This window comes from Pipra filicauda, unplaced genomic scaffold, assembly GCF_003945595.2.
Source record: "Pipra filicauda isolate LSUMZ 115617 unplaced genomic scaffold, ASM394559v2 scaffold21_size4447388_pilon, whole genome shotgun sequence".
In the NCBI taxonomy this organism is placed as follows: Eukaryota; Metazoa; Chordata; class Aves; order Passeriformes; family Pipridae; genus Pipra; species Pipra filicauda.
This window is the reverse complement of record NW_024104332.1, coordinates 2,698,167-2,719,701: the sequence shown is the minus strand read 5'-3', so window position 1 is coordinate 2,719,701 and position 21,535 is coordinate 2,698,167. Positions and strand designations below refer to the sequence as shown.

At 38.0% G+C, this 21,535-nt stretch overlaps 1 protein-coding gene across 4 annotated transcripts in view; it reads left to right on the top strand.

The window, feature by feature from the left end:
• NCKAP1 (NCK associated protein 1) overlaps positions 1 to 21,535 on the top strand; it is a 58,551-nt gene that overhangs the window by 15,960 nt on the left and 21,056 nt on the right. For 2 of the 4 annotated variants that reach the window (XM_027752102.2, XM_027752104.2), the window contains 17 exons: positions 5,103 to 5,189; positions 5,389 to 5,445; positions 6,521 to 6,663; positions 6,748 to 6,838; positions 10,798 to 10,935; positions 11,624 to 11,672; positions 12,153 to 12,309; positions 13,027 to 13,083; positions 13,609 to 13,705; positions 13,937 to 14,043; positions 15,077 to 15,209; positions 16,505 to 16,586; positions 17,031 to 17,089; positions 17,661 to 17,806; positions 18,329 to 18,461; positions 20,172 to 20,291; positions 20,559 to 20,698. In XM_027752102.2, the coding sequence (XP_027607903.1) occupies positions 5,103 to 5,189; positions 5,389 to 5,445; positions 6,521 to 6,663; positions 6,748 to 6,838; positions 10,798 to 10,935; positions 11,624 to 11,672; positions 12,153 to 12,309; positions 13,027 to 13,083; positions 13,609 to 13,705; positions 13,937 to 14,043; positions 15,077 to 15,209; positions 16,505 to 16,586; positions 17,031 to 17,089; positions 17,661 to 17,806; positions 18,329 to 18,461; positions 20,172 to 20,291; positions 20,559 to 20,698 (1,796 nt within the window). Of the gene's footprint in view, positions 1 to 5,096; positions 5,190 to 5,388; positions 5,446 to 6,520; positions 6,664 to 6,747; positions 6,839 to 10,797; positions 10,936 to 11,623; positions 11,673 to 12,152; positions 12,310 to 13,026; positions 13,084 to 13,608; positions 13,706 to 13,936; positions 14,044 to 15,076; positions 15,210 to 16,504; positions 16,587 to 17,030; positions 17,090 to 17,660; positions 17,807 to 18,328; positions 18,462 to 20,171; positions 20,292 to 20,558; positions 20,699 to 21,535 lie in introns of all 4 variants that reach the window. The other 2 variants (XM_027752101.2, XM_027752103.2) reach the window with 1 other exon arrangement.

Sequence of the window (21,535 nt, the reverse complement as noted above, 5' to 3'; positions counted from 1 at the left end):
AAAACACTTAATACAAATAATCATTTGTTTTTTCCAAGTATGTCTTTCAGCCCCTGCAAGGGGTACAGTACCTCAAGGAAAATCTCATTTATTTGCTTGTTTCTACTGAAGCTCTTAATATCATAATTTGCACAGCACTAATGAAGATAATTTAGAAACTGTCTTCTGTGGAAACATAACTTTAGGATCTCAGCTGTGCTGCCTCATGTATTGGTAATCCTTTTTCACTAGGAAAGAGTCATTTATTTTTGAGGAAATTATATGGTCATTACAGATGTGACAGCTGTTTCCTTAAATTATCCTCAGATTCAGTAAATTTTAATGTTTTTCTCCAGCTTTCTGGGATGATAGATCTCTTCTAGGGGAGACTTGATTTTTCAAATAACTTCCAGTTTGCTTAAGCAACAAAACTCCAACTCCCTGTACTCCACCATAAAAGTAACTGGCCTCCTGACCATGAAAAACTAAAACCCTTTCCAGGTAAGGGGATGCCCTGCACAGCTGCCTGTTCAGCTCTGCTCCTGCTCAGGGAGTTTCTAGTGCTGAAGGGACCACAAATGAGATGGATTTTCCACAACCTGCTGAGGCAGCAGTTTATTTTATGGGAGTACCCCCTGCATGAGTCAAGTCAGATGATGAGTAACCATTCTCTCTTCAGCTTTGTACAAACAGTGAAGATTTCTTATGCTTGAGAAAAGGATAAATTAATGATATTTTGCAGTTTGTTCTGAAATAAACTGTGTGCAACAAATAGAGCTTTATCTACATTTTTCCTAAAAAATCATTCAGAATTGAAATTGCTCCTCTAGTGGCTTGCTCTGACACAACCATAGCTGCTGTTCTGATTTCATGTGTCTGAAGTCTTCAGCTGTTACCTACATAAGACTGACTTAAAATGACTCATCCCATAATGTAATTAGGAGTATAGCATGTAAAGCCTTTCAGCCTAACAGTCATTTGCAAATGGCATTTTTTCTTAGTAGTTTCAAAAAGTAACATAAAATCCTGAAATCCCTTTAAAATGTTTCACTGAACAGAATTCTCATGATGTAACTTAGATTTTTTTTGAAATTGTGAGCACTGTCAGCAGTGTTTACATCATGTTTATGTTCATGGCTTAACCTTTGACTGGGCATGAATTTGAGATGGAGTAACATCCAAATACAGTTTAATTTTTTATCATTATTTGTAATAAATCACTGTAAGTATGGATACTTACACTGCTGTAAGTATCCATATGAATCACTTGCCAAGGCAAATCAAACTACTCATGTGCTTGCTCTTGTTGCTTCATAGTGTCTGCAATACCTGCAGAGGAGTAAATGTGTGTAGTACTTGAGATCCTCATCCATTAAAACTCTCTTTTGATTTCGTGATTGACAACTGAACAACTTGGCCTTTAAAAAACAAAGAAACAACAAAACCCCCCCTTATTAATACCTAGACAGTATTTCAGCTAAGCAGTGTTAGTGAGATGGCATTCTGAAAATTGTTTGATTTGTAAATGAATCGTAAAAAGCTTGCTAAAATTGTAAATGAAGATGAGAGAGTAGGGAAACTCTTCTTTGTGGCTGACAGGTAGATCAGTTTATAAAGAGGAGCCTCCCTGCTCCAGTTGGCCATCGTTACTAATAATATGGTCAACCCCAGAGGCCATAACATTTGTAGAGGGTCATGGGTGGCTATTTTCTTTTTAAAACAGTTAACTTAGTGCTAAGAACATGAAAACAAACCAAAAATAGATTTTTGCAGCAGACAAACATAAGTTAGTAAACATGTTAAATATTCTGTTGCATCTTTTTATATGCAGCACAGCACTTAGGAGACTGCTTTTAACTGGAAGTAAGAAAACCAAGGACACATTTGTCAATCTGCAGTTAGTTTACAGAGTTTAAAACTGATTTTCTTCATTTGATCAGATCCTTCTGTCTTTCCCTGCTGTTCTGCTGTGGATTTTGTAGACATGGAACTTTGTTCAAATGAATTGAGTTTTTCAAATCTTTGTCTAGTCACCCTACAGGTGGCAAGTGTAGTGGCTGCAACAAATGACAGCAAGAACACTGACAGTGATAATTTACCCTTATCCTCAGAATTTTAAGTCAGAATTTATAATACTGCTTTTTGGGGCTTATATTCCATCACACTGAGGCAAGAAGCAGAAAATTCCCCTAGTGTCTGTTCCTGGAGCATGAAATAAGTCATTTATTCACATGCTACTGCTACCAGTCAAACACGATAAAAAATGGCAGGAGTGCAGTTATCCTCTGGTTTTTCACGCTTAATACATTCTGAACAACCTTTTCTAGTTGTCTTGTGTTTCTCCTGAGCCTTGATATTAAACTGGTATTTATTCACATGGTTAATATCCCAATGGCTGCATCATTACTCTCTTGTCTCTGAGCCATCATTCCTGTAGGCTCTGAGTGAGGCTGCCTTACACTTTCTCATTTGTTTTTTGCTTCTTTTAATGTGCTTTCTCTGTGTACATAATCAACTGTGCAAAGATTTTTGGGATTTAATATGAATATCTTGTGGATAATATACTTCACAAAGTGTTAGCTTCACTCTCTGGTATTTAAAATCCTGATTTGTAAATAATATTCTGATACGATCGGGCATGTGATACGTTATTAATAGACAAAAGAAATAATTTCAGATTAATTATTTCAGAGTTTTTTTTATCTTGCTATATTATGCTGAAATTATGCTGCAGCTTTTCATAGGTCTTAAATCTAATTTACCTCATTAAACAAAAATACTGTTGGTATAATTTGTACTTTAAATTCATAGAGAATAAGTAAGCCACTTACATGTCAGCAAGGCATGGTTAGCTGTAGTGAAAATAATCTTTTAATGCTAGTAATGTTTTTAAGAGTTATTTCTTCAGTTTATCCTATTTTAAAACTTTTGTTGGATACTGAAAACTGTTTGATAATAAATTGCAGGCAAAGTTAAAAAGCCTGAAACCTAATACAAAATGATACAGCACTAGCAATTTCTCAACAGCTGTTAGGAAATTAGTAATGGAAAGTTTTGATGCAGTGGGTGTGGAAAGAGCTACACCCACATTCCTGAGTGATAAAAATGCAAATAAATATCCAAGACACTACATGCTGTCAGCTGTTCTAAACATCACTCATCAGGCTGTGCTCTATGAATGGGACTCTTTGCCCCATACTGATCTGACAGTGGTCGCAGCTGAGGTGTTGTTTTACTTCGATGCTACTATTTTAAATAAAATCTTTTTGACCCTTTGAACACTCAGAATTGCAAGAATGATCATCTTAACTCTGTAGGAAAGTAGTAGCATCGTTGAAGTATAAATGTTTCTGGGAATACAGGTAACTAGTGAAGAATGCACAGCAGTGGTTCCATAATTCTTAGTTGAGTGTATAATTCCCTGTACTCCATACAGCTTCACAGAATTTATGAAAATTTATTGGTTTTTTTGCAGTTGTGGTTCCCAGCACCATCTCTCTTTTTGCTCTATCTCCCCACTTCATGTGTTGTGCCTCTGAAATTGTGGTGTCCTGCAAGAGTGGACACTCAGTTGCTATTTGTTATACCAAAAATCAGTTAAGTGGAAATAACATATTTCCTAGTGCATGAGATTTATCAGGACAAGTTAGAAAATGAACACGTGTACTTGCAACTCTTTTTTGTTTAAGTCTCAGCTGATGGCTACATGAGAGAGACTTAAAAAATATATAGGAGAGGCATTCAAAGTCCAATCCTTTGCAGTGGTATAAAAGTAGGCAGGAGTATTTTATAATGGAGCCATTCCAATTTACTCTCTATATTGCTGTCTTCCTTGGCTGTAGTGGAAGCCTCATGGATCAAGGCTTCTAAAACTCATCATCACCTCTAAAAATTCAGAGGAGAGATGATTTTCTCACAGTAGTGGTCCTGCCAGTCTGCTCTATGCATTTAGAGGAATTTTAATGCTTTACATAAAACTGAGAACACAAGGCACAGCTTTATAAAGAGAGAGAGCTGAAGCAGCGTACTCAGTTCTAATCTCTCAAAAGACAATAAGCTAACAATTTATTAGCTCTTTCATATAATTGATTGCTCTTTTTGAGAAGAAAATCCTATTTAACTTGATCAGTCTTTAATTTAAAATCTTGCAGCTTTTTGGAGGGCACTTTTTCCTGTTCAGTGTTACAACTGCTTTAACTCAATTCATGTATCGGGAAGGAGACTTAATTCATAGCTGGATATTGCAAGTTAAATAATTGGATTCTTCAGTGCTGTGAGACTGTAATACATAGATAAACAGAACAGCTGTTCAGTAGCAGCTAGAGTTTTTTGTGTTCTTAATTGTCCAAGTGTCTGGTTCCCCCAGAAAATTTTGAAAAATAAATGATATTTCATTGTCTGTTTAAAATAATAATAATAAAAAATCCATGTGAACTATTTTATACCTTTGTATTCACATTTGCCTTTTCCATTTTATCCACCAGTTTCTAGTGCTAGTGTTTTGCTTCTTTTTTTTGTTTGTTTCTTTATTTCTTTGCTTTTGTTTGAATGTATTATTGTGTTTATATGGAACTGGTCCAAGAACCGTTACTGTATTTTATGTTTGTATCTACATTTTATTTTGCATGCTTAACGTGGCTTTGCCTGGATATTCTTTTTGGTAAGTTCAGAATTTAAAAGCATAATGTTTTTCTGTAGTAAAGTTTGTAACCTGCCGCCTTCTTTTCTCCTACCTCAAGTAACGTCATTATTTTATTTTTTTTTTTTTGGCATACTGATTTGTGCTCATGTACTGTTCTGCTTTGGCTAATTATACATATGATAACACTGTTTCCCTAACTACCCATTTTCATCTCTAGCTGAGCTAAACAATATGACTCTGGTACTAATGTGTACTAATGTGACTTTTATCTTCAAAGTATAGTTGGCAGCTGTTAAAATGATCTGTGCTGAGGACTCTGTGTGTGTTTGAGACACACAGAACCTCAGTCTTAGAAAACCATGTTGCAGCTTCTTTGCATAGCCTGGTGATTACTCAGCGCTTCACAGGGATTACTTTGCAGCAGTTTTCTCAAGATCTTCTAAGAACACTGTGCCTGTTTATGTTTCTCTTGTAGCAACAGCTTGCTCAGCTCCAGAAAGAAAAGTCAGAGATTCTGAAGAACCTGGCATTGTACTACTTCACCTTTGTTGATGTAATGGAATTTAAGGTAAAGTATTACACATGTGTCAGCTGTCCCGTCACATCAGGGTTTTGTCACTCCATTTATGAAATAAAACTATGTAATGAAGTAGCTGGACTTGTAGCTCTGTTCTTCAAATAAAGGAAGAATCGAAATCCATCACTAGTCGTTGTAAAATTATTTAATTAGCTCTTTTTAGACTAAAGTTACTCCTTTGTTTTTCAAGGACCATGTCTGTGAGCTGCTGAACACTATTGATGTTTGCCAAGTCTTCTTTGATATTGTAAGTTTCTGGGTTTACGCTTTCAAAAATGTTTCTAATCAGAGTCCTGTGGGGAGAAGGATTTGCTTATGTTAGCCCAAGAAACATGACATATCTGGTTATAAATGCAAGAGAAATAAAAACACTTATCTTCAGGATTTCTAATTTTTATAATAGCTTGGAATCAGAGACAGACAGACTGTTTTCAATGGGCTTCTTATGAACAGTAGTAACAATGTTATCTGTTATCAGACATACAAATCTTCCTGTAATTTTTGCTTTATTGCATCTACAAATTAATTCTTAGGTTCTACTGTTACTTGTATGCTTAAGCCTTATGAGATTCACAGGACAGGAATATTACTGGTGTCCACATAAGCTATGTGAGGAGGTCACTTCTGGGGTTGACTAAAGCAAGTACAAAAGCACCTAAAAGAGTTATATTTAAAAAACAAAACGAAACAAACAAAAAAACCCCAACCCAATATGCAAAAAAACCCCACAAATGGAAACCCCCCCCCCAAAAAAAAAAACCCAAACCAAAACAAAAAAAAATCCCCATAACCTCAAAACTCCACAGCCAAACACTGTAAAACCCCACAAGAAAACCTCAAATGCCTTTTCCTCTTTGTTTCAACCTTCTTAATGTTCATAATGTCACCTTGCTAGTTTTAGTCATTATTCTAAATTTGGCTTAGTTTCATAATATAAAAAAGGAGCAGGTATATATCCTATGGAATGATGTTACCTTTTCACATTACAGAGTCTTATTAAAATAGATTTCATAAGCAAGGCACTGCAGACTGCTTAGTAACATCCAAGAAAAATTTTCCTATCTGTCAGGTAACATGTGACTTTTAAGCCTGGAAAGATTTATTTGCTTGCTTGCTTTCACGAGTGCAAACAGTTCTGGGAATTTGAGTGAATAAACCAAGATCATACAAAGTCATGCAACCAGAACAAGAACTTTGTTCAAAAGAGAGAGTCCATTGTATTTAAAAAATGCTGGAAATTGGTGGAAAGGCAAGGAAAATGTCTTATGCTTGTTTTGTTAAAATTTGTAGAATGATAATTTACAGGGTTTTTCTATTTCTAGACTGTAAACTTTGATTTAACAAAGAACTACCTAGATTTGATTATAACCTACACGACTCTAATGATCCTGCTGTCCCGAATTGAGGAAAGGAAGGCTATCATTGGATTGTATAACTATGCCCATGAAATGACACATGGAGCAAGGTAAAAAAATCTGTTGTGTAAGAAATTTGTGTAATGATAGCAGTAACAGCTGCACCTAAGTGAATTGTTTGTTGTTGCTTTTAGTGACAGAGAATATCCACGCCTTGGCCAGATGATTGTGGATTATGAAAATCCTTTAAAGAAAATGATGGAGGAATTTGTACCTCACAGTAAAGTATGTAACTACTTTTTACAGGCACACACTCCATTAATTGGGAGAAACAGAGATTGAAAAGTCAATATGCAAGGGTTTGTTTTGTCAAAGGCTGTTGGGTATTAATTTTACATGAGATGTTAGTTATAATGAATGTCTGGAGCTGGGGATTGATAACATATTAAAAAGCAGAACCTATAGAAGTACAGTAATGGTGAGACCCACTAGTAAGGTGCCATTTTATTTACTAAGGAGTAGAAATTAATTAAAAATCAGTTGCAGATCATCTGAGAACAGCTACACCTGTGTTTTGTGTAGGTTTGTAGCTTGAAATTCAAGAGATCCCCATGTTTCTGTGAAGTTGGTTGTTATGCTGGTTTGCCAGTTGAGATGAATGCGATTTTCTATTTTGTATCCTGAGGGTTTTTGCTTTGGACTGTCCTTAAAGTGGGAATCCTGGAGATCACCACTGCCTCTTTAACAATAGCTCCGGTACTCAAAAGCTGACACTGTTTACTCTGCTCAGTTGCCTTCACTGAGTTAAATGAACCCAATTCCTTTACCCTTTTCTTTACAAATGTTTTTATGCTTGCATTCTTACACAGCTGGTTGTGTTGCAGTTGTGTGATGTTTCATCTAGGCTGCATTTTCATGTAAGGATACCTTGGAAAAGTGACAGAAGCTCTGCCAATGTCAATGTATATCCTGTTTATCACTTCCCATTTGTCCACTAGACTTGCTGTTCTGTCAGAGGAAGCTAGTTTTGTGTGAACATGACTGACCAATTGTTATTTATACAGGTGTTATTTACTATGTGCTTCCAAATTGATTGCATAGCAATTTATTTTTGAATCTTTGACAGGAGCTGAAGTTAAATACTAAGTTACTATCTGAACTTTTCAAGGTTTGGGTTTTTTTTTTCCTCTGCTTTGGTGTCCAGGTACTGTTTGTGTTTTCCTTCTCCGACCCTCTTGAGATTTTTCTTGATTTCCTTAAACATTTTAGGATTGTCACTAGAAGTTCACAGAGTTTTAGGGTAAAAAGGAGAAAGGGCAGGCAACTCATGAAGTGTTTAAGGATGTTGTTAGGGCATGCAGAAAGAAAATTAGAGAGGTGAAAGCACAATTTGAACTTAATCTGGCCACTTCAGTAAAGGATAATAAAAAGTGTTTTTATAAATACATCAATAGCAAAAGGAAAGGCAAGGAAAACCTCCATTCTTTATTGGACACAGGGGGGAATATAGTAACCAAAGATGAGGTAAAGGCTGAGGTACTTAACACCTTCTTTGCCTCAGTTTTCAACAAGAAGACAGGTTGTCCTCAGGACAAGTGGCCTCTGGAGCTGGTAGACAGAGACAGGGAGCTGAATAGCCCCCTGTAATCCAGGAGGGAACAGTTAGTGACCTGCTGAGCCACTTGGATCCTCACAAGTCTATGGGACCAGATGGGATCCATTCAAGGGTGATGAGGGAGGTGGTGGAAGAGCTCGCCAAGCTGCTCTCCATCATCTACCAACAGTCCTGGATCACTGGGGAGGTCCCAGATCCATTTCCAATCAGAAGTTGGCCGGTGTGACACCCATCCATAAGAAGGGCTGGAAGGAGGACCCAGGAAACTACAGGCCTGTCAGCCTGACCTCAGTGCCTGGGAAGGTTATGGAGCAGATCATCCTGAGTGCAATCATGCAGCACCTACAAGGTGGACAAGGGATCAGACCCAGAGAGCACGGGTTTAGGAGGGGCAGGTCCTGCCTGACCAACCTGATCTCCTTTTATGACCAGATGACCCACCTGATGGATGAGGGGAAGGCTGTGGGCGTGGTCTGTCTGGACTTCAGCACTTCAGCAAAGCCTTTGACACCGTCTCCCACAGCAAACTCCTGGAAAAGCTGGCAGCCCATGGCTTGCACAGGGGCACTCTGTGCTGGGTTAGGAACTGGCTGGAGGGCTGGGCCCAGAGGGTGGTGATGAATGGTGCTGCATCCAGCTGGTGTCTGGTCATCAGTGGTGTCCCCTAGGGATCAGTGTTGGGCCCAGTCCTGTTTAACACCTCTATTGATGATCTGGATGAGGGGATGGAGTGTACCATCAGCACATTTGCAGATGACACCAAGTTGAGGGGAGTGTCAGTCTGCTGGAGTCTAGGAGGGCTCTGCAGAGGGACCTGGACAGGATGGATAGATGGGCTGAATCCAGTGGTATGATGTGTAACAAGGCCATGTGCCAGATCCTGCACTTTGGCCACAACTCCCTGCAGCAGTACAGGCTGGGGACAGAGTGGCTGGAGAGTGACCTGACAGAAGGGGACCAGGAGGTGCTGACAGGGGGTGCTGAACATGAGCCAGAGTGTGGCCAGAGTGTGTCCAGGTGGCCAAGAAGGCCAATGGCATCCTGGCCTGGATCAGGAATAGTGTGGCCAGCAGGACCAGGGAAGTGATTCTTCCCCTGTACTCAGCATTGGTGAGGCCACCCCTGGAGTGCTGTGTCCAGTTCTGGGCCCCTCAGTTCAGGAAGGATATTGAGGTGCTGGAGCAGGTCCAGGGAAGGGCAACAAGGCTGGGGAAGGGACTGGAGCACAAGTCCTATGAGGAGAGGCTGAGGGAGCTGGGGTTGTTCAACCTGGAGAAGAGGAGGCTCAGGGGAGACCTCCTCACTCTCTACAGCTCCCTGAAAGGAGGGTGTAGCCAGGTGGGGGTTGGCTGCTTCTCCCAGGCAACCAGCAGTAGGACAAGAGGGCTCAGTCTTAAGCTGCACTGGAGGATGTTTAGGTGAGACATTAGGAAGAAGTTCTTTACAGAAGGAGTGCTTGGGCCTTACAATGGGCTGCCCAGGGGGGTGGTGGAGTCACCATCCCTGGAGGTATTTAAGAAGAGACTGGATGTGGCACTCAGTCCCATGGTCTAGTTGACAAGGTGGTGTTGGGTGGAAGGTTGAACTTGATGATCTCAGAGGTCTCTTCCAACCTAACTGATTCTGTGATTCTATGTCCCTAAGTGTTCTGGAGTGAAATAGTTTTGAATACTTCTAATTTGTCTAAATAATCTGCGATGTTATTTTTGTTACACTTCCCTTCGAGTGATTCTTGTCTTGTTAAGAACTCTTATTTAGCTAAGGATCTCATTGGAAAATAATCTTTTCTGGTGCACATTTTAGCAAAGATGCTTCACTTTTCAGTATTATCTCTTGTATTTAATAGCAAACCAATCCTTTCCCTTGAAATGTTTTGTAGAAGCTGCCTTTCGCTCTGATTTTTTGCTCTTGTGCTAGAGGTATAAACTGGGGTCAGGGATCCCTCCAGGCACTGTGCTATAGAAACACATTCTTGGGTAGCACTCTCGTGGAATTGCACACTTAGGTTGTCCCTTTATCGTCTCACTGCTTCGCAGCAAACCTGACAGTTGTTTGGTCCTTTGCTTTAGCTTCCGCACGTGACTTTGGTTTTTTTGCCTGAGTGACCTTCTCTGCTGTCACAACAGAGTTTCTGCTCAGCCCTGGCTCTCTGAGGATTCATGCAAGCACCACTATTGGTACAAAACTAATGGAAAAGACGTAGGATACACTTACCTGGATAAGCTTAATTTGTTATGAAGATGCTCCTGTAGACAGTATCTGCTCAAATAATTATAATTTGCTACCAAAGGGGGAAGGACATAGTAAATAATGTGGCAGAGAAGGGAATAACACAATAATTGGGATGCTTGAAGAAATAATGAATAATTCCAGTTGTAAGTGACAGGGTTGTTGTCCCCTATTGATTTTTTTCCCCCCCATGTCCTGTAATTCTGAGCTCTGCATCCTTCCTTTAGCCTGGAGTAGTCTTTTTATGTTAAACTAGATGCAATGGGTTTTAACCTCAAGTTTAGTTTCAGAACTAGCTCAGTAGAATGTTTTGATAATTGTGAGTTATAATGCTGAGAAAACACCCATACTGATAAAATAGTACTAACCATTCAAACTAATCATTACCCTCCTTTTTTAGTCCCTTTCAGATGCTCTGATTTCACTCCAGATGGTCTATCCTCGACGAAATCTCTCAGCTGACCAGTGGAGAAACGCACAACTACTGAGCCTCATCAGTGCCCCCAGTACAATGCTTAATCCTGCACAGTCTGACACAGTATGGCCTTTTAATTTGCATTATATGATACAGTTAAGCAACGTTTTCTGTAAAGTAGTTTTCTGCTGGATTATCTCTTATGTGACTATTGATCAGAGAAGTAAGTAGGCTCACTGGGAGAACTGAATAATTCAGTACTAGGGAAAAGTTTCCTTGCATTAAGTAAAACTTCTGTTACATTAGCTCGTGCCTTCATTTCCAGTATTTAAAAATCAGAAAATGAAGGGAAGCAATGCTAACTTCTGCAGTGTAGAGGGAGGAAATCCTGTGTACTGTCTCAGGTATTTGTGAGCCAAGAGGCTGGAAATCACAACTGGTACTTCCTTTGAAATTTGTGTTTACACTTGCCACCTCAGTTGTGATGTGAATGGTTATTGTTCTGAAAAAAACCAAAGCATTAACAGCTGTCAAGTACTGATTAGTATACATCAAATGCCTTTTTAAATACGATGTGTGTTGAAATCAGACATTTGACAAAATTCGTTTGAGGTGTTGGAGGGTATGGAAGTTCATTTAATGTTCAAACCCTGTTTCTAAGGCATTGAAACAGTGCCCTGTTAGTGATCAGCAGCAGTCTGATCATCAGCATTTAAGGCTTTGTATGTCCCTTTTTGCGAAAAACTACTTCTCATGAAATGTATTGTCTTTTATATAATTGGTGTGCTACAAATTACGGGTTTTTTAACAGATGCCATGCGAGTACCTCTCTCTGGATGCAATGGAGAAATGGATCATTTGTGAGTAAAACATTCTGAAACAGCTCGTGGTTGTGTTTAAAAAATAACATTTTAAAGACTACTTACTTTTGTATACTGTGCAAAATCTGTTGTATTCAAATAAGATTCTGGAGAACTTGATTAAATCTGATTTGTATGTATCACTTTTACATGCAGTGAAGTGAGAATTCAGCATGTGCTGCTGGAATGGAGTTTGTCATTAGTTTCTTCCACACTTTGACTGAAAGTGAGGGCTTTAGTATTTGTGATGAAAATAGCCAAGTACTGTCAGCATGAAGTAGTTCAAGTTGCAAAAATGTTGCAAAAATATTATGAAAATACCTCCTAGAAGCATGAGGGGTATTTTTTTATTGTTATCATTTAAAGAGTTTATTAATGATCTGTGTGAACTATTTAAGAGAAAATGCATAATCATCTCACTGTTCTCTTACTGTCTTTGTGCATCTGGTTTGTGACATACATCAATGTGAACTTCTGAAGTTGGATTTATTTTGTGCCATGGAATCCTAAATAGTGATGCTACAGCTTTGAACCTTTGGAAACTTGCACTTCAAAGCAGCTCTTGCTTGGCTCTGTTTCGAGATGAAGTATTCCATATTCACAAAGCTGCAGAAGACTTGTTTGTAAACATAAGAGGGTAAGTTTTAATTCAACTTTTATTCTTTCAGAACCTCTGTTAAAAATACCATATTTCTTGGAAGAACTGTTTCAAAAATGTTACTTCTGCTTCACTTAAGTTCTGCTTATTATGCAAACATTTTTGCTTGATATCTTGACTATTTCTTTAAATGCATAACTTTTAAGGGCCTGATTCCATAACCACCACACCTTTTCTTTGTCTCAGTTCTGAAAAAGTCTCGTGAATCAGTCTCTGAAATGACAAAAGTTAAAATTGATGATCTCTCCCACAAATCTTGTGTAAAAAAAAAAAAAGGTGTCCCTGCCCACAGCAGAGAGGTTGGAACTAGATGGTCTTTAAGGTCTCTTCCAACCCAAACCATTCTATGATTCTGTAATTCTATAATCTTGATCTTGTGAAGGGAAATGATGTTACAAATGTAGAGCTTGCTTGAAAAATTGCATCTGGCTGCCACTTTCTGCAGTATATGATGTAAAAGCTCAGAAACAAAGTTGTGAGTTCTACCAGCAGCATTAGGAGCACTTCAGTAGAGTTTTTTTTTTCGTTTGAGCATCCAGTTTTGGCATTTAGCTCTGATCAGGGAAATAAGTCTCATGAGCTTTTTGCTGTGTCCTGCTTGCTACAACATTGCAGCTCCTCTTGAGTTGCACTCAGGTCTCGCTGAACTGTGCTGCTGATTCTTATTGCCCTGTTGGGTTGTTTTTCCTCTTGCAGCTACAACAAGCGAATTAATGACATCAGAGAGTGCAAAGAAGCTGCTGTTTCACATGCGTGAGTGTCTTACAGAGTTTTCCTGACTGACTTCAGTGTTGGTTTTCTTAAAACAAAGTTATAAAGAATATATAAAAGGGATTTGTTGAATGCTGAATTACTTGTGCGTTTTCAAATGAGATCCTCTTTTAAATTTGGATTTGCTTAATACCATTACCAATTTAACTTCCCGAGTTTTAGATTAGTTTTCAGATTATCTGGATGGCAGCATTTAGTTTATTCTTTAGTTTCTTTTTGTCTGACTACTTAATGAGAATGCAAATTAAATAGAAATGTTGTAATGGAGTCAAATGCACATCACAGAGGAGGGGCAGAGAGCTTGGGGGTCAAATTTATTGATACTTCGGGAATATACAGTGTTGGTGATGGGGATGCCAATTTAAGTTGAACCACATTCTTCAAAATTCTGAACTTGTGAAGTTGATATAGTGTAATCTGCCTATGCTTGGGCTTAAATGTTGTAGAAAATCGGATGTTCTGTGGCTAGCACAGTGGATGATGTCTGGGATTGTTCTCTTGATGCAGTGGTTCAATGCACAGAGAGAGACGCAAGTTTTTACGTTCTGCACTCAAAGAACTGGCCACTGTCCTGTCTGATCAGCCAGGCCTGCTGGGCCCCAAGGTAATGATGCCTCTTATGCTTTGCATTAGTACAGTCTCACAGTGTGTTTCTCAGTGGTAATACCACATTGAGTTTGTTTGGGGGGGGAGAAAAATCTCACACTTCACTCTGAGAAAACCTACTTAGTTTTCTAAATACTTTGGTTTTAGAGACTGGTTGCCTCTTAACGTGCACAAGCTGTCCCAACTATTGTGTGTATCTATGAGCTTATGAACAATTTTTCTTTTTCAGGCACTTTTTGTATTTATGGCATTATCCTTTGCTCGTGATGAAATTATTTGGCTCCTACGTCATGCAGATAATATGCCAAAGAAGAGCGCAGATGACTTCATAGATAAGTATGTGCATTTTCAGTGTTATACCCTAAATATTAGAATTTCACAGACAAAATACATTTCAAGGCAAGGGAACCTCAGAAAAGGATGGCTATATAGAAGAGTTGAGACTGCGCAGAAAACTTTTACCTGGGAATATTAAGCTTCCCATCAGAATAGAAAACTAAAAGTACTGCCTTAGAAACTGGAGCACATCAGTAAAAATTAACTTATAAAATAAAAGTATTTTATGTAAGTCTTGTGCCTTTTTATTTGGAATAAGCAAAAGCAAAGCTTTATCGTGTCTTTGGTGTTACTGATTTTGCATCGATAAATCAGTGGAGGAGGTAAGAAAACTGTCGAAAAGCTTAATTTGTGGATTTGTAGAAGGTCTCTTGTAGCAAAACTGTCTTTCAAACAGTTTTTGAAATAAAACTAAGCTTTATTTATGTAATTTATGACTGCATGAATGTCACCATAAACAGATGATAAAAATGATTACACGATCTTACAAATGTGGGCAGGCAAGAAACTTTGATTTGTTCTCAAGATTATTGAACACAAGGTTGAACTGAAGGACTGCAGGACTTTAATAACAATCACAAGACCGTTTCTAGCTTCACTGGATTTAGGTCCTAAGGAATGATGAAGATTCCAGAGCCTCTCTGAAACAACCTGTGCAACTATTCATTTCTTGAAAAAAAAAAAAATACAGAAAAGCAGTTATTACAGTTGTATTTTTCAAGTGTAACCACTTTTTGAGAAAAACATTTTTTCAAACTGAGCATTACAAAAGGGCTTCTTAATCAAAAAAAATGATGAATAGTTATACAAACCTTTAAGGGTTACTGTGGTGGTATCCTGCTAACCTACCTCCTGTTGGGTGGATTTGACCTTGCAGAGAAAATGACCCTTTGTAAGCTCCTTTTACGATGTGAACAAATATTTGCATACAGAAATTACCCGTTGATAATTGTTTTAAAAGCAGGGTATAGGAGGAAATACCCTTGAGAAGCATTGCACTGACAGAAATTGGGTTTTTTGCCTTCTTGACTAGGCACATAGCCGAGCTAATATTCTACATGGAGGAGCTCCGAGCACACGTGCGGAAATACGGCCCAGTGATGCAGAGATACTACGTGCAGTATCTCTCTGGCTTTGATGCTGTGGTCTTAAATGAGCTTGTGCAGGTATGGCAGCACTGGGGTTCTGGGTTCTCAAATGCAAATTTTAAAAAGGGCTCTTTGTCCGAAGTGACTTCACGAAAAGCCTCCTGGTTTGTGGGTTTTGATGAACATTACGGGATAAAGCAAGTTACTGTTTAATTCTAGGATATGGAGTTGTGCTTTTAGTTTCTGTATAGAATCATAGAATGTCCTGAGTTGGAAGGGACCCACAAAGATCGTCCAAGTCTTGCACAGGACCATCCCCAAGGGTAACACCATGTGCCTGAGAGCATCATCCAAATGCTTCTTGAACTCTGCCAGGCTTGGGGCTGAGTCCTCTTCCCTGGGGAGCCTGTTCCAGTGCCCAACCACCCTTTGGGTGAAAAACCTTTTCCTAATGCACAGTCTAAATGTCCCCTGACCCAGCTTCATAACTATTATGAATGGTGTGAATTCATATATATAGGTATTAATATAAGAATACTTTATTATTATTATCAAGCACTGTTATGTTTAGAAACAGTGCAACAGGTACTGTCACTGAAGGAGGTTGTAGAAACTTTTTCACATTTAGCCCAACCAAGAAATTATAAACTTTCTGAACTGCTTTGGTTTCATTCCCTAGTGACCCCACTAGATGGAGCCCAAACTGAAACAAGAATAAAAAATGGGCTTGAATTTTAGTTGTCATTAATTCGTAACAGGTATCAGGCATGAGACTAGATAAGTGATTGAGTGGTAATTTGGGTTTTTTTCAGCCTTTAGGTTAACATGTCAGTCATTGCTGGAATTAAGAGAAACTTCTATATTGTATTATTTGATAGAAATATGATCCTATTCGTTGCTGAAACTGAAAAGATTTATGTTGTATTTTGTAAAATTTGACAGCCTGATAGGCCATTTTTCAGGTGAAGTCAGTGCTAGTGGAAAAAAGTTTTGAAAGGGCTTTTTGGAAGCAAAGTGATGCTGAAATGGGCTCCATTGTATCCTGCCATGGCCAGGTTTTCTTTACCTACAGGACAGAAAATACATAGCTGCATTTACTGACAGATTTTCCTATTTTGAGCAGCTGTTGGTTTGAAAGCAAACTTTCCTAGGTATTTGTCATCAACCAATGAATTAAAAAGTGAAAGCTTTCAATTTAGAAGCTTTAAATGGCACTATTTGAAATATTCTATCAATTCCATCGATTAAGTTAAGGTTTTTGTCACACTATAGCTGATAAATGGGGCATGGGTGCTGACATTGTTTCATAAACCATATAATAATAATAATAATAATAATAATAATAATAATAATAGCAACAACATTTATTTTAGAATCTTTCAGTGTGCCCAGAGGATGAATCAATCATCATGTCCTCTTTTGTAAACACAATGACTTCACTAAGTGTGAAACAAGGTAAGTTTAAACTGAACTTGGAAAAATGATAACAGACTGGCAGATTCCATCACTTTTTGTTTCATGCAATCAGTAGAAGCAGATAATTTGTATAAACTGCTTTTGTTCTCTTGTTTCTCTTTCGTTACTGTGTCTGCTTCTTGTAGTGTGTCCCTTTTCCAGGGCAGTTCCCTGCAGATAGAGCTTTTGAAGAATGCTGTTGGGTAGTAATATATTTTAAAAATTCATGTATTCTAATATATTTTATATATTTAATATAGAAAAGTTATTACACATATTGCCACATAAATATTTTAATTTCTATTAGCATGATTGTGCTGGATGAAAATTTTTGAGTAAAAGCATGAGGTTCCTTTGGGGTTTTTTAGAAGATCTGATATAGTATATCTGAATTTGTAGTTGTTTTCCTAAAGGCTTTCTGTTCTGTATTTTTCCCTGATGCAGTTGAAGATGGAGAGGTATTTGACTTCAGAGGAATGAGATTAGATTGGTTTAGATTGCAGGTAAGACTTGGTAAATATACATGCCATGTCACTAACCTAAAGCCTAAATGTAAATTACTGCTCTTCTGGATTGCTTTCAGACTGCAAGTGACAGGCTGTCTAAAAATAACCTACTCTTAAAAATCAATGAAATATTGAAATAGATAATTTGCTACATTTTGATATAACTTTGCATAATTTTTGCAAATCATTCTTTGGGGTGTTTATAGCAGTTCAGAAATAGAAGGTGTTGAGGCTAAGCAGTTTGGCAGCTGTGTGGGGTGTGATTCAGTCTGCCCACATTGTTAAGGGAGGGCTTACAAGTGCACATTTGTGTTTTGTCAATACATTGGGTGTACAGTTTATCTGTGAATTGCTGTCACAGTCAAATGATATTTGGAGACTTCACTGAAAGTCAGTTTGCTGGTTTTTTTCAATCTCTAGTGGAAACATAAAAGTTTTAAGTCTGCACAGTCTTCCAGTACACAGGTGTCTTGTGCATAGCACAAACAGAAATGGGCAATAGCAATGGAATTTGAAAAAAAGCAGCTGCACATGTAACAGCAGATTTTTTTTTTGTGTGTCTTTCCAGGCCTACACCAGTGTTTCTAAAGCTTCGCTTGGTCTTGCGGACCACAGAGAACTAGGAAAAATGATGAACACAATCATTTTCCACACGAAAATGGTAGATTCTTTGGTGGAGATGTTGGTGGAAACCTCAGACCTTTCTATATTTTGGTATGCTACTAAACTGACCCTACAAGATTTTTATTATTTCTTGATCGATTTGTCCTTTCAAGTGTTACTTTTAAATGGCAAAATTCATAGGAAGATAGGCCAGTGGGAGAATAAACTGGGGTTTCTGGTTTCCAGCAAAAGTAGTTTGAAAAAGGTATTTCTGAACATCTGTTAGAGAGAGTCTTCAAGCAGTAGCATAAGTCATCTGGGCTCATTTGCAGATTCTTTGTTAATACTTTTTTGCAGAACGTGCAAGTTTTTGCAGTCCCTGTGTGGCAAACATCAGAATAAAAATATGATAATGATGATAATAATAATAGGGATGTGCAAATAAAATGCATAAGAAGTGAATGTAGAAAACACATGTTGAAAAAAATTATTAAAGCATAGGGCAGTTCTTGATATAACTACAAATTTGCGCTAGTAGCATATTTGATTTCTGTGAAGTAAACTTGATTTGCAGCAAAGTTATATATGTATTGCATTTAAATGTCTGATTAATAACTGATTTTTTCTGATCAGTTTTTATAGTCGTGCTTTTGAGAAGATGTTTCAGCAGTGTTTAGAGCTTCCCTCTCAATCAAGATACTCAATTGCATTCCCACTGCTTTGTACTCACTTTATGAGCTGTACCCATGAACTGTGCCCTGAAGAGGTAATTTTTAAATACATTTCCTTGTTATTTTCATCTGTCATTCAAAGTAGAGTGAATTAGAGCTGAACACTGCAAGAAGGTGTTTGTTATGGCAAAATAAAATTTGAGGGAGGAGAGTGGTAAAAATGGAAGTAAAACATATAGATACCTTGTTATGTGATTCTTCACCCACAGATCTCAAAATCCTTTTGTGAAGTTAGAAGGTACTATCATCTTTGCTTTGAAGAGAGATTAGCTAAGGTACAAATGTTAGATGACTTTGCTGGTGTCATTCAGTTTTAGATGCTAATAAATTCCATATGCCTGTTAAAACTTAGAAGCAACAGTTTTTCCTGTCAAATGGTTTATAATTTCATAGTTAGGAAAAGGAAATAGGAGGTGGAGGGGGGCTCTGTATGGCTTATTATAAATAGTGTTTCTTCAGTAAGAAAAAAAATAATCCTAAATGATACACAATATAATGCAAGCATTTGCTTTGGTAAGAACTGGGTGATGCAAACCCTTGTTGGTTAGAGTTAAAAACGAAAAAATACAGTGTTGCTTGAAGAACTTGATCCTTTGTTAAAGGAAGCAGTTTGAGTCTGAGGAAATTCTTTCTATTTCTGCTATAACCAAATAGATCCTTTTGTACATTTCCTGTATGTGCGTTGACTTTGGAATTACTCTGGGATTAACTTGGCCATTTTTGTGTAGTGCTCATGAAAGTGTGTTTTCATTCTTAACAGTGCTCATCTGAAACAATGAGATTAATAAGATTTGTTGTAATATGCACAATATGGATTTTTCTTATTTAAACATTAAATTCCTTTCTGCTAAACTTCATTGCAGTAGTATGTCTATATCATTATTTCCCTTGTATGCTTTGCTTTAAACAGCTGCAAATGCTATTTATAGTAGACAGCCACTAAAAGGTTTCCAGGAAAGCTTCCCTTCAGGACAAGAGATGTCTTTGAGAACAATTATAGTAACAGTAAAGCATCAGTAGCCAAAGTCCACTGAACACCAGTTACTGTTCATTCAGCTGCAGCAAGCACATTTTGTCACAGCCAGCAGAACTCAGAATTCAATGTCTGAATTGTATGACTTAGCAACTATTATCATTTTGGAAAAATAACCTTGGCTGGGCTGTGTACAGTGTGTGGTAGTGTAGCTGTAAAGGAAACATCAGTGGTGAAAGGAAGATTTCAGCGAGACAGAGGCTGTGCTTGTGCAGATCCAGTGACAAAGGAACTGAATCCAGAAATTAATGCAGCAGGGCTTCATTATTGACTTTTTCAGTGGTCTGAAAGACACTGCTTTCTCTTATAGCTTGAGTTGCATGCTCTTTTGCCCATAGATTTAGTGCTGGCACAAATTAATGAAGAGGACATTCAGAGGGACCTTGGTAATTGGACATGTTAAAGTAGGTTTGCTCCAAAATTAAGCATGAAAACCTACTTGTTAAAAATCTTTTTTTGCCTCCTTTTACAGAAAATCTTTTTAATGATAGTATGTCATGTCAGTGACTTTGACAATGTCATGGTTCAAATTGGTTCCAAAGAGAAATAATATCCCAGTGTCAATATTATTGAGGGCTAATTAATTTATTATTCCTCATACCCTGGTTATATGACTCAGTGAACTGTTCTCTTGCGTACAGTGTGGTTTGTGTGTTAGTTGTGGGACTGATGGGAAACTGAAAATCCTGCTTCCATTTTTCCCTTTTAACAGAGACATCATATTGGAGATCGTAGCCTTTCCTTGTGTAACATGTTCTTGGATGAAATGGCTAAGCAAGCTAGAAATCTTATCACAGACATTTGCACAGAACAATGTACATTGAGTGACCAGGTGAGTGTGGTTGTGTCTACTTTAATTCTCCTTTGAGATTTTTCTCAGTTCAACTTTCTGAATTTTTATGGTTCTGCTTCCTGTTCAGTTTTTTTCTCTGTGTTTTGGGGCAGTTTTCTTTTATGAAATTCAAGGTAGTTTGAAGAAGAATTTTTAATACTAGAATTGTGTCGTTCTTAGTCAAAGGAAGCATGTGTTACTTCTGTTATGAAGTCTGCTTAAAAATGGGATTTTAATTTGGAGGGCCTATTTCTTTTTGTTTATTAGTTGCTGCCAAAGCATTGTGCCAAAACTATCAGTCAAGCAGTGAACAAGAAGTCAAAAAAACAGACTGGCAAGAAAGGAGAACCTGAAAGGGAGAAACCAGGAGTAGAAAGCATGAGGAAAAACAGATTGGTTGTGACAAAGTAAGCCACCTCTTCTCTTCCTTGCACCTTGAATCCCAAGTCAAAACATATGTGTTTTACATACTGAATGCTTTTTGCTTTATTTTTTCAAGTTTAATTGACTGTAAATATGGCAGCTTAGTAGTTTGTGAGCATATGATGCTTCTGTACCTTGTATAGCGGCTGAGTTCTGTTACACAGAGCAGTAGGAATGTGTGTCTCTTGAATTTATCCCCTTGGCTGTTTTCTTTCCTGAACAGAAAGGATCCCTGTGCTGTTGTAACTAGGCTTCCTCAATAGTCATATTAATTGCTGTGGGAATGTGAGTACAAGGAGTGGATGGCATCTTTGATTCTGCCCTGCTTAGCACTGTTAAGTGCAGGCTGGGCAGACAGTTGTTGCTGCTCCAAAACTGTTGGCTACCTTTGGCTCCTGAGTTGGAGTTGTGGCTCTAGTGGCTGGAGAAAAATTGAGAATAGCAATAAATCAATAGCAAAAGCAAAAAAAAAAAACACCTGAAAGAGAGAAGAGGAAAGGTTAATAAATACAGTTTGGGGTGTAAGAGATGAGAGAGTAGGAATGGGTATAAGGTAGGTGTTAGGAGAGCTCAGGGGACAGGATGGTAGAGTGATAGAAGTGTGAAGAGGAAGGAAGCTAAAAGAAGGAAACAAGAAATGTTTAGTGTTGCGGCTGGGAGTGCCTAAACATGCGCACACACACTGATGAAGGGGAAGTAGCTTTGCTACAGTTGCAACAACCAAACATCAGAGAACTGTTGTTGCCTTAAGACTGGGAGCCAAAAAAAATCTCCAGGCAAGTTTAACTTAGTAGAGATAAGACAGAGAGCAGTCCTTTAAT